The 12,378-nt window shown below is 43.6% G+C and overlaps 1 protein-coding gene across 2 annotated transcripts; it reads left to right on the top strand.

Annotated features, from left to right (window-relative positions):
* Positions 1-400: 400 nt before the first annotated feature.
* On the top strand, positions 401-9,441 carry LOC113989008 (fibrinogen-like protein 1). 2 transcript variants are annotated; one of them, XM_039389238.1, is made up of 9 exons: positions 401-452; positions 1,117-1,247; positions 1,712-1,796; positions 2,524-2,734; positions 3,798-3,957; positions 5,140-5,237; positions 5,318-5,406; positions 6,826-7,016; positions 7,989-9,441. In XM_039389238.1, exons 3-9 carry the CDS (start codon positions 1,731-1,733, stop codon positions 8,176-8,178), a joined length of 1,005 nt encoding a protein of 334 aa, XP_039245172.1. In that variant the 5' UTR covers positions 401-452; positions 1,117-1,247; positions 1,712-1,730; the 3' UTR covers positions 8,179-9,441. The 2 variants fall into 2 exon arrangements, with proteins under 2 accessions (XP_039245172.1, XP_039245174.1); XM_039389240.1 differs by lacking the exons at positions 401-452; positions 1,117-1,247 and having other exon boundaries at positions 1,646-1,796.
* The last annotated feature ends 2,937 nt before the right edge of the window (positions 9,442-12,378 follow it).

Raw genomic sequence — 12,378 nt, 5'->3', positions numbered from 1 at the left:
AAAACATGAGCTAAAATTCCCACTGGGAGCATTAGACTGAGTGATTCATACAAACACTTAAAGAAGTCAGCCTTGGTTGAGCTTCCTAGTCAAATAAGGTGGGTAATAGTACACAAGCAGCAGAGACCTTCTCCCCCTTCCTTTGGAGAGCACTGTTGATAGCAGCCTACTGTCGCTTATTGTCCCTGGAAAGCAGCAAGATGAGTATTGGGTAACAACAGAAAACCCGGGATTTGGTTAACTTTCCCATGAGGAGTTGCGAGTATCTTTTCTGTGAAACTGCCGGGTGCTGTGAAACATTCTTCATCTGTGCCCTTGATGTGGGCCTTCTGGAGAGGGAAATCTCATCAACCTCTAGAAAAGCAGCTAGGTTTATGATCACTTTCTTTCACAGTTGACTTTCAAGGACAATAACCTTATTAGAAGGAGGTCTGAAGAAAGGCAAGTTACAGGTATGTTCATTTCGTGTGTTGATAAAGGCATGGATAGAGTTGCTTTCTTTCTCTCTGCTCTGCACTCTCTAGTTTTCAGGAGCTGTCGCTCAAACCCATCCTTCCTGTTAGCTTTTTGCCTCTACCCCTGTGCTCTGTGTGGAGCCTGATTCTGACCTCAGCACCAGTGCTGCAGCACTGGCATGGCTGTGGGTGAACAGCACTAGTGGTCGTGGGCTGGCAGTGATCCCTTGCTGTAATATTGAACTCTGCTCTCTATGAGCTGAAAAATTACCATGTACTGGGACATCCTTCTGCACAACATCTTTTATGGGTGACTTGCATGGAGATCTTCCCTTGGCTTGCTTTGGGCCCTGCCTGCCCATCTTGGCAGAGGAGTCCCCTGTTGCTGGCTCTGGAAGCAGCTCTAGCATCAGCCGCTGCAAAGATGCTAGTAGAGCCATAGCTGGAACAAAGCACGTCGCTCAGAGAATAGAGCTGGGTAGCCAAGTTTCTGCAGCACTTCCAGATGTGAAGCAGGGGGGTTGGTTTTAGCCTATTTTTCAGATATTTTTTTTCTAATTTTTTTTTTAAAGCATCATGCAAGTGCACTGGGAACAATTTGTACTGTTCGCTCACACTCAACTGCGTGTTCCCAGTGTCAGCACTTATCATTTTTTTCTAGCTTTTCTCCAATGAAAGTCACATCTGTGTGTTGGGGCAGATTGGCAGCAGAGATCTTTTCCACTGAAATCCAAGGGAAAACTATCCCATTCCACTCTGTCATATGTGTGACTTCTGCCCTTGGCATTCAAGGTAATCCCATCCTGACAGACCACTCCAGGGACTGAGGAGGGGCAATGTCCATGGTCGCTCAACCCAGGAGGTAAAATTCTTCGTAACTTTGGGGAGGTTGAACTGAATAAACACTGTGTGATTTTTGCAAGAGTGCTCCAAGGAGGTGTGATTGCTGAGTAACTTCCCAACTGTGTGGACACTTGGGAGAAGAGGCTGCTGGAAAGTCACACAGGGTTTTATTTCTACAGGGAATCAGGAGCTCAGACCTAAGGCTCAATGCCCCTGTCAGCATGCTGCACTGGTGCTTTAGCTTCGCCTTAATATGCATCTTTCCTCTGATTTTGTCCTGTCTGTAGTTTCAAGCAACCTCCTTAACAAATCCTACAGCATTTTCTGGGGAATTAACATAACCGTGAGGGGGATTAGGTTGTGAAAGGAACTAAAGAAACCTCCAGTGCAGCCTATCTATGGCTTCTTTTCAGGTGATAAGAAGTGTGTGTCATGATGCACAGGTTGCTGCTGCTTCTTCTCCTGGTCAGCTTCAGCTCACCTGCACCCAGGTTTTCCGTGAGTATCTGTCAGTTAGCGTCTGTACAATCTCTCAATGGTTCGCCATTCCCAGTCATACAGAGATGGATGTTCCCTCACAAGAGGGATGGAGATCTGTAAGAGTAGAGCAAGAAAGCATCTACCTGCAACTAAAGGAATGTCACTCTTCTTGTACTGATAATACAGGGTTTTCACAGCATTAAGGGCTGTGCAGCTGTCTGGGTGACAGAATTGACATTGCTAAGAATTAAAAACAACAACAAGCTCTTTTTTAAAAATATATATTTTTATAGCCAAAATATCAGCTCTTTTATCTTCCAGTTTTACACAAAGATGATTCTGGAACCTTGCTGGTTTGCCCTGTCTGCAGTGCAAGAGCCGAGTTTTCTCCCTCTTATCAATCTGAGCATTTTCGTAGTCTGCAAACCTTCCCTTTGAGCTCATTTAATGGGGGTCAAGACAAATTATTTTTGTCCAAAGTAAGTTTTTGTGCATCTGATCATATTCTGGCATGCTCTGATCAATGCCAAGGTTGTTGTAGAAACACCATTTTCACTGGATTCAACTTAACAGCTCATGCTGTGCAAGATTTGTGTATCTTAGCAAGATACGACCATCAAATCATTTTGATCCACAGTGGCAATGTGACATGTTAGGGTCAAGAGGAGACAGATACTCCTCTCTCTGCCTCTCTGTACTTACCACTGACTGAAGCATGGGGGGGGTTGTTTCATTTTCTCCATAGGACAAAGATGTCTGCCTCCTAGACAACAATAATTTAAGACAAAGGTTAAAACAACTTCAAGACTTGCTTTACTTATACGACCTGCAACTGAAGGACATCCTGGAGAACACTTACCACAGAACAAAAAGTGGGCTGTTCTCAGGCAACAGGAGCATGCAGCATGAGATTCTTTTACCCACAACCAGTGGAAATTTGATAGTTTATGACCAAGGTACAGTTTGCAGTAACATGCCATAATGTTAATTTCTCCCAGCAGTGTCTCATGTGTCATATTTTATTTCTGCTAAAAGTTTTAAATTTTTTTAAGTGGATTGTATTTTAAAATGCAGATACATGGGAAGGAGAAAAGCTGACTAGTGGTACTGGTAGCAGCAAATAGTCAGCTGGCCAATCTTTAGGCAGCTACAATCCAAGCACAACATGGACACTTGAAGCTGGGCTTCTCACTTGGGACTCTGCTGCAGAGAGGAACAGCCACCTCTCACATTTTCCATTAGACTTAACTTTAGGCACCTGCTTTGGGAAAAGGTGGGCCCTGCTCTTGAAGAACCCATTTCCCCTGAGTGACTTAGGGAAGTTCAGGGTGCCTAGCTCAGCTGCAGGCACTGAAACCTATTTAGAGGAGCCAAGCCTCCCCATTCCTCAGTTCCTTCATCACTTCTGTGGGAGAGTAACAGGCATGCATGTTCTTTGGTGTTATTTTGAGAACATGGTCATAAATGGCATCTTCGCCTGTGGCCAAGATTTTATCCTTTGTGGGGATTACATTGAAAGTGCAGAACACTGAGGTCCTGATACAGCCCTTGTAGAGCTGGTCACCGAAGCTTAGCCTCTTATTTTAGAATTGTTGTTCCCTGATTCTATCTGAAATACAGCTAAGGTTACCTTACTGTCCACATGGAAATTAGCTTCCCTGTGAATGATCTTGCTGACAGAGATGGTTTCAGTCCTGCATGACTATAATGTTATAGCCTCAGCCTAAGCTGCAGCTGTCCTGTATCTCACCAAAGATTTGGGAATGATTCCCTCAGAAGGCATGGCTGTAAAGGCTCTCGAGCCTTACTGCTCTTTGTCAGGCCCAGCCATTTGCAAAATAGCCTTGCTACTACATTGCTGAACCATTTGCTTTAATTTTCCAGGGCTTGCATAGCTATACACAGGCTAGCCAAAGTGTTCTTGTCCCACACAGCCTCTCAGTGATGTCTTCTCTTGGTGGCACTTATCCCTTTGCTTTCCCACCACACCATTTAACAAACAGATACCACTCTGCCTAGATTGCTCTGCAGTGTATAATCGGAAGAAAACCAAAAGTGGCTACTACCGAATCAGGCCCAGAGCAGACCGAGAGCCTTTCCTGGTGTACTGTGACATGTCTGATGGAGGGGGGTGGACGGTCATCCAACGGCGGAGTAACGGCAGGGAGAATTTCAACAGGTGGGTGCATCGTAGTTGCATCCAGAGGGCTTTCAGTCAGGCCAACAGCTCCCACTCCTGTCCTGCTGCCTGACAAACCCCCACCCTTGTGAAGCAGGATATGCAAGACTATATATTAGTCTTGCATATTGGATGATTACTTAAGATTAGAGCAATCTGGTGGTACCTACTGGCAGTAAGAGACCATTTTCAAATTGGACCTATCATATCCTTTCCATAGCTTTTCTGCATTTGAATGCATATTTGTTTTATCATTATTGGAGACTGTCAAAAGCTCCAAACTGGCAGGTATTTGCTGCCAGTGCATAGACTGAGATTTGTTGAACATACCTGTTTCCATATCAGGAATTATGTTCAGCATGTTGTAAGATTTATTACCGTATTTAGATAATTCAAAAAGATGCCAAACCAGATTGTCCTTTCTCTATGGAAAGTCCCAGAGAGGTGACTTTCACACAGAAATTTACAGGAGGAGAGATGCTCTGGTAGCACAGTAAAGAAGAAATGTCCCCATGCAGATTATTTCACTATCACATCACACACAATTTCAGGGATTATCTAGTGCCTCTTAAAGTCTGTTCAGTCCATTGCAAAGCTACCTCAACTGGCTCTAAGCTGGCTTGCCCAGAGAGTGATAGCTACTGGCCATGGCAGTTCAAGTGAATGGAAAACATCCCAAAGAGGAGCATTGACTAATATGTAGGTCAGGTAGACTCAATATCCATAACAACAACATGAAAGTGGGAATAAACACAGGGTTACTAAAACTGGAAATGATGATACACAGGAAGTATATGTGAATATCAAAGATAATACATAAATAATGTGAATTATGACTTGGTGAAGAACAATATCAGGTGTTTTGCTGAAGACCAATGTGACAGCTTCTGCTTTCCCTTTTCATCTAACTGACAACCTCACTCTGTGAGCATCACATCTGCCAGTTTGAAGGTTTGATCCCAATATATGTGTGCATAGGTTTAGAAGGAGAAAAAGTAAGCTGTGAGTTGTACTTACTTCTAAGGCAAAGTGACAAATCTCAGCTCAGCTTGTGATGAGTCGGATACTTTCAGAAAACAGTGTCTAGAAATACAGGTGAAATTTTACTTGTTACCATATCTAAGTGTCACAAACTGCCTAATTCCCTCACATGCTGAAATTGATATTTGTATCTCACTGCAGGAAATGGGATGAATACAAACTGGGATTTGGGAGATTCCAGGGCAAGAATGACGAATACTGGCTGGGCAATGACCACATCTATGACCTGCTTGCTAGAGGTCCAAGTATTTTTCCTCTACAGATTTCTTTGTAATTTGCATTAGATAGTTCATCTAACAGGACACAACTTTATGTTTAGGAGAGAGCTCATTAAAGATTGAACTGATGGACTGGCATGGGGAAAGACGTTACGCGGTCTATGAAAATTTCCAACTTGCAAATGAGCAGGTAAGAAAGGGGGAGAGCCATGACTTGCTTGTTTTGGTCTGTGAGGGTGGTGCATCTGCATCTGCAGCATCAGACCAGTATCAGGTTTGTAACTACAGCTCTGCAAAAGTTATCTTCTGTGGTTCCCTGGGCTTCCTAGTTTGTCTAACTGACAAACAGTCCTGGGAGCAGGGACATAAGCCTGGGATCTTTCCCTTACAACTGTGGAGTGTCGAAGTCACCAGGTGACAGAATCATGTGCGTATGCTCTCTTGCTATCTCTGCTGCGGCACTGAAGGCAGCTCTATGGTAGTGCATCCCTCTGCTGCAGGGCACAAAGAGATATGTTCTTGCCTCTAGTCTCATGATTAAAAAAGTCTGCTGCGAGTGAGAAGACCCTTAGGGTTTGAACCTCTGCAACAAAATGGAACCCTATTCTCCTACTTCCTAAGGGAGTGTTTCAGACTGTCACATAAAAGGCAAGCACCAGAACAAACCCTCTCTACCTTGTTTTAAAATAAAACAGTGAACTTTAATCAAAGCCTTGAAAGAGCAGTTGTAAGTTCCTATCTTGAAAAGAGGTACCTGTAGCACTACACCTCATGCTACAGACACAGAAAGCCCAAAGACAGAAACATCCTGTATTTCCATGTTTGCTTCCTAGCTGTAGACAGCATCCTGCTCCATACAGGTGCTGTTCTTTGCAGGCTTGCCTTTCTGAACACCACATACAAGTAGCCCAAATAAACAAGGACATGAGTTCCATTGCATGGACCAGTCCTAGTACCAACTCCATCACTGCTCCAGAAATGTACACATTATGCTCAGTTTGTGATTAGAGCTTTCTTATTAAAAGTTAGAACAGCTTCATTTTAATACCTTATTGCCATTTTTCATAAAGAAAGGAGGACTATAATGACAGGAGAAAGCCCACAACACAAAACTAATCATCCATCTCATATCAAATGTCTCTTAGACCTGTTAGCTGTGCACAATGGAACTATTATTCTAATTATTCCCACCAGGACCAGACCATTTAGCCAGAAATCAGATGACTTCTAGTCCTTGGAAGAGCAAAATGCCTAAGAATTTATTCTAGCTGAACAACTGATCAGTTTATGAAGGCAACTACTTGGCAGAGTTTTTTGCTAAGTTTGTTCTTGGTCAGCTAGAAAGAGCCTTTCATCTTGCTGTAGAGTGTATGAAGTGGTTGTTGAACCACGACAAACCTGAAGCCCTTTGTAGCAGCAGCAGTAATTAGCAATCCCTTCTGGAAGTTTAAATCCTTCATTGATCTGCACTAGGATCATTAAAGCACGGAGACAAAAGTCACCCTTGACTTCAAAAGTGGATAAAATGGCCAGGGCAAATTTGATCTCAAAAATGGGAGGAAGGACAGAATGAGCTGATATCAAAGACATGTGTCACATATTCCTGCAGGACAATTACAGGTTATGGTTTGGCACGTATTCTGGTAACGCTGGCGACGCTCTGTCTGCTGGGAGCAATTTTGAAGATCAGTGGTCAGCCTCTCATAGAGGGATGCAGTTCACCACATTTGACAAGGATCACGATCGATTCCTGGCAGGCAACTGTGCATCAGAGAATAAGGGCGGTTGGTGGTTTAACAGGTACGGAAAATAGCTGATTCCTCTCGGATGAGTCGAGTGTGGGTGGCTGTACAGCTGAGAGGACTTGCCTGCCTTACAGCAGCTGGAGGTTGCTGTGTTCATTTGCCACCTTGCACAGCCAAACCTAAGATGTTCACACCTACAGATCCTCAAAGGAAAGCAAACTGCTTCTTTCATTATAGCAAAGCAGGTAAGTTGAATTCATTTTAAGAAATGGGCCACAGGTAAGTTGCATTCACTTTAGGAAAATGGGTCAGAACAAATGCATAGGGGCCAATGACCTGGAAGGAAAAAAGCCCAGTTAAAATTCCTAAAAGTGCTTTGGGTTATACTCCAGAAAAGAAAACAACTGTACCCATAGCAACCTGAAGCATGTACAAAGGACATTTCTCTCTTGTGGAGCATGTCTAGGGGGTGAGCTATCCCATAACAGATGTGATGGTATATTTGCTAGTTGGGCATATGTCACACATCAGTGGGCAGGGACTCAGGTTCACCTGCCCTGGGACCATGGACACACCACTCTCAGTTTTTCTCTGCTTTACTGCAGGATGAGCCCCTTTGGCCAGACCCTCATCACATAACAATTGAAATCAGTGAAGCTACATCAATAGTAGGATTCACCTTCATTAAAAGACATCTGCATTTTTAAGTGTCAATATGGAGCTGCCTACACTTGAGCTAGAGCCTAACAAATGGCACTACACCCCTCTGTTTAGGCAATGTGGTTATAATGTCCATAATTAATACACCTGAAGGAGTCTACAGGTTGAATTCTGTGACTAGTGTAGGCGTCTACTTTAGTATGACCCATATACTTGTTTGGGTTCCACTAAGTGCACTAACCACATTTCCATCCCACCCTGGTATTTCTAGATGTATGTTGTGTGAAAACTGTACTGCACTGCAATGATGCAATATCTTCCCACGCTAAGCATAATTCCCTTTTTCCCTCTCCTACATCATCACAAGGTGCCATGCCGCAAACCTCAATGGACGATACTACAGAAGAGGAAGGTACAAGGGCTCCCATGACGATGGCATGGTTTGGTCTACGTGGCATGGGATGTGGTACTCGCTGAAATATTCAGCCATGAAAATCAGGGCTCCGTTCTTCATTGACATTGAGAGTGGAGATGGAGAGAACAGTCAGGGCAGCTGAAACCTGCTGCTTTGGAAAGAGGAAAACTACAGGCTGAAGAGAATTGTATAAGTTGATAGCTGGTTCTCTGCTGCTGCCAATTGCCAAACCTGCACTGTGATAACTGGAGTTGCACCTGCTTCTGCTACCTGAAGCTAACAGCAAGAGTTGTTTGAGCATAGCCAGACAAAAATTTAACAGAAAACATATGGATCTCAGTCATGGGATAACCACAGATTTCTTTTTCAGCAGTTTTCAGGAATTTGTTGGAAAATGTTTATTAAAAGCTCTCTGGACTTCGAATGATCAAGCTAATAACCATGGCAGTGTTGGATCAAGGGTTGGACTTGATCTTGGAGGTCTTTTCCAACCCAGTTGATTCTATGATTCTAAGCATGTCCTGTAATCTATCTATACTCTTTGAGGTCTAAACCTTTCTCATCTTGATTTTAAACATCAGCGCTTCAATTATGAGGACATCAGAACAGAAAGAACAAAGCAATGGGAAATTGGACTTCATCTGGTGTGCCTTTTACCAGCGTTTTGTTCTGCCTCAGGAGATGTTTCTAAGCAACTCTCCCTATGGTTCTAAATTGCCACACTTCAGTATCAGAGTGCCTCTGGAGTGTGTGAAACCAAACGTGGATGGATGTGCTCCAGCTGCTAACGTACATCCAGACTAAGACCATTTCAAAGTAAACCTCCACAATAGGGACAATGTGGGCACTGGGTTCCATTGCCAACAGCTTCCTGCTGGAGATCCACTGCTACAGCACACTGCAACACATTAATGCAAAGACAACCCTGCCGACCAGATTTAAGCCCCAGACTAAAATTAGGCAGATTTTACTAAATTTAGCTGAGCACAGATATTCTTAGGAGTTCCTAAAATGCAGACATGATTCATTTGTACATTCTCCTGTAATTTACCAGATGACTTTGAGTTAGTGAAAAGGAATTAGAAAGTAGAAAGTGGTTGAACCACAGGGCAAACTACTTTCATTGTCTCATTGGAGTGAAGCAAAAGAGCGATACAAATGACTGAAAGAAATGGAACACTGAAAGTTTATTTTCCACAAGTTGTTAACAGTAACGGTTAAAAATGAACAGTAGTATCAGCTTGATGCAAGTCATTTAACTATTGTGATGTAGAGTAAGCCTAATTTTTTTATGATTTACAATATTTTTTTTAACTGGTAGCTCTTTTCCATTTATTGGCTTTTAGATCTATACATATTGTCATTTGTATGTACATCCATAAAGAACGAAATAAAACCAGCTGAGTAGGACTTAATACTTTTTATCTGGTTTTTAACAGTAGGAACTTGAGCAGAAAGTTGGATTAAAATCTTGTAAAGGTCATAATATGAGAAAAGCATTCCTTTGGTATTGGCTCCAATTCTTTTCTACTTGTTGTCCTAGGTAATTGAGAGGGTCTGCAAGGTAAGTTTAATTTCCATGGCTAAAGCTGTCCAGGAGACAATGCAGAGACACGTGGTGAAGGTTCAGTATAAAATTTGGTTTGGTTACTCTGCTTTGTCAAGAGGTAAACCCTGCTCTCACTGCTTCCTAGACATCTCAGTGATTACAAATGTGAACACTGGAGTGCAGTGGGCAGCACTCTAGGGAGCCATGTTCCTAAAGTCTGTGCCCTTCACAAGACTGCAGCCTCACCCTTTTCCCAAGCATACCCACTTGGAATGAAATGTGCACCTACCTGTCTGAAATGAGGTTGCCCTTTTGAAGAAAGAGCTGCAAAGAGCTAGCGCTTGCTATTTCCCTTCTGATCAATACTTCTGTGTTTTACTAGGGTAAAATCTTAGTGCAAGGTTGTAACTGCATGTTGGGAACATAAGAAATGACTTGGCACAGATTATAATTGTGTGGCCGCTGATGAAGTGCTGAGGGCACTAAGGATGGCTTTTGTCTACATTGAAGACCCAGAGAAATGTGAGTGAAATCAGTTAATGCCTTCTGGCCAGTGATGCTAAATCCCATTTTTCAGTAGAGGGCTAAGGAAACAGGGTAAAGATTACAGACTGCAGAAATTACAGCACTGAAGGGACAGCATTAGCAATTTCACAGTTCATTAAGCAGCCAATAACCCATCTGATAATGAAGTATCAAGCTGGAAATAAAGTCAGCAGGGCTTAGTCAGACAACTGCCACCTGGTCAAGTTCCCCAGTGAATGAGCAATGAGTGATATAAAGTCCAGACTATGGAGCCTGTTTCCCTCTATGTCAGTATGGAAAGGCAGGCGTTATTGTTGGACTGCCTTCAGCCAGCATCAATGTTATGGTGCTTTTTTCTGTCTCTGAGAGAGAAAGAGGGGACAAGGTATGACAAGCTGGGAGGGAAGGGCTCTGCCTTGTTGTCTTTGTAAAATGTACCTAAGCACATTTAATGCATTACAGGAGCTGTTCTGAAGACAGCCCAACACTGGGAAGTTTTCAGGAAGCAGCATCTGATTTAGAGCAACACTCCCCCTTCTCTGCCCTCCTGTGGCACAGGGGACCCCCTTGGAGATGCAGAGGTCACAGGGCTTTGTGCTGGAGCCTTAAGCTCCCACAGCAAACTCCAGGAAGCATTTCAGAACCCCCTTTATCTCAATAAACAGGGTAAAATGCCACTAGCTGAGTACTTATTTGATCTGAAGGCTACTGCCAAGCTCAAATCACTCCCACTAAAGGTTAGGGGAATGCTTGCTGAATGTTGCTGCGCTGTACATTTGATCTGTTTCTCCAGGGTTTCCCATGCTGAGAGGCTCAACAAAGCTTAAAAGATACTGTAGCCCTGCAGCTCCAAGCCTGACAGATCTCTGCTTCAGGGTGAATGTGCTTCATACTGCAAAGTTTACCTTATTACAGGGGTGGTGAGTAACCTGAGCAGCAATTGCTTCAGAGGTTTGATTTCCAGCTCATTTAAGTCAATTTAAAGACTCATTACATTTGACTGCCTTTGGATAACTCTTCAAGCGTGAACACGTTCTTACATGCTTTAAACAGCATTTCAAGCTGACAGCTTGTGGGAACGCATAACCAGTACAAATGCCAGGCTGGGCCAAAGGCTGAACACCAATGTGCCCTGTTGGCACAGCTCCTGGGAAGGAGGGAGGTCACATCACCCTGCAAGTGGGATCTGCTACTCCAGCAGCAGCTTCAAAACTTCACCCATCAAAAAGGCCATTCAAACAGCCAGGTTTGATTCTGGTGGCCAAATGCTGAGAGTCTTTTTGCTCCTAGGTTGTCACAGCAAGTGACACTGTGTGCCTGTCAAACTACCTGTGCATGCTTTGGACACTTCAGTGGGGTGCCATAACTGGCAGCTGACACACGGTGATGCTGCTCTTCCTTTAAAATTGCTGTTGCTTTGTGGGGAGTGGGGGAGGGGAGAAGTGTGGGATTGGGAAACCTATCTTTCTGCTCAGAAAGCCCATTTTGAGAAAGACAGCACCTCCTTCCAGAGAACAGAGCACATGCTATTTTTTCCTTCACACCCACAAGGCACGTTAAAAGGCATGTAGGGTTGGCTCCTTATGGGAGAGTTGATTTAAGACTGATCGCCTAAGATTTAAGATTTAGTCCACCGCCTAAATCTATCTTCTCTCATACCTACCTCCATGGGCAGCACCTCCTCTTTTCTTGCTTTTGCCCACTAGCATCACCTTGCTCTTTGCAAGACCCTGGAGAGACAGCTATCCCAACAAATGGCAAGCAAAGTCTCTAAGTCATTCTTTCTGGCCTGAGCTCTGACACTGTTGTTAACCAGGTTTCCAACCCAACTCTGAATACTTGCAGCAACGTATAATGGCAAATTTGTGATCTCTAGTTTTAAAGCACAACAGATAAACCCACCATGGCTGTTGTACTTCACTGTTACTGCTCTCTACAACTACCTGAAAGGAGCTTGCAGCAAGGTGGGGGTCCGCCTCTTCTCTCAAGTAACAAGTCACGGGACCAGAGGAAATGGCCTCATATTGTGCCAGGGGAGGTTTAGATTGGATATGAGAAAAAAATTCTTCACTGAAAGGGTGGTCAGGTGTTGGAACAGGCTGCCCAGGAAAGTGGTGGGATCACGGTCTCTGGAAGTGTTCAAAAAGCATATGGATGTGGCACTTGGTGATATGGTTTAGTGGTAAACATGGTGGTGTTATATTAATGGTTGAACTTGATGATTTTAGAGGTCTTTTCCAACCTAAATGATTCTATGAGTCTATAAGA

Source organism: Pipra filicauda, unplaced genomic scaffold, assembly GCF_003945595.2.
Source record: "Pipra filicauda isolate LSUMZ 115617 unplaced genomic scaffold, ASM394559v2 scaffold124_size2119055_pilon, whole genome shotgun sequence".
Classification (NCBI taxonomy): domain Eukaryota; kingdom Metazoa; phylum Chordata; class Aves; order Passeriformes; family Pipridae; genus Pipra; species Pipra filicauda.
Note: the sequence above shows the minus strand (reverse complement) of the source record. Positions and strands in the feature narration are given on the sequence as shown.

Excerpts from the sequence above, each read along its gene's own strand:
- LOC113989008 (XM_039389238.1), top strand. The coding sequence starts at position 1,731 with ATGATGCACAGGTTGCTGCTGCTTCTTCTCCTGGTCAGCTTCAGCTCA. Across the intron at positions 1,797-2,523 it reads CACCTGCACCCAGGTTTTCC|GACAAAGATGTCTGCCTCCT; the intron begins GTGAGTATCTGT and ends TTTTCTCCATAG. Across the intron at positions 3,958-5,139 it reads GGCAGGGAGAATTTCAACAG|GAAATGGGATGAATACAAAC; the intron begins GTGGGTGCATCG and ends ATCTCACTGCAG.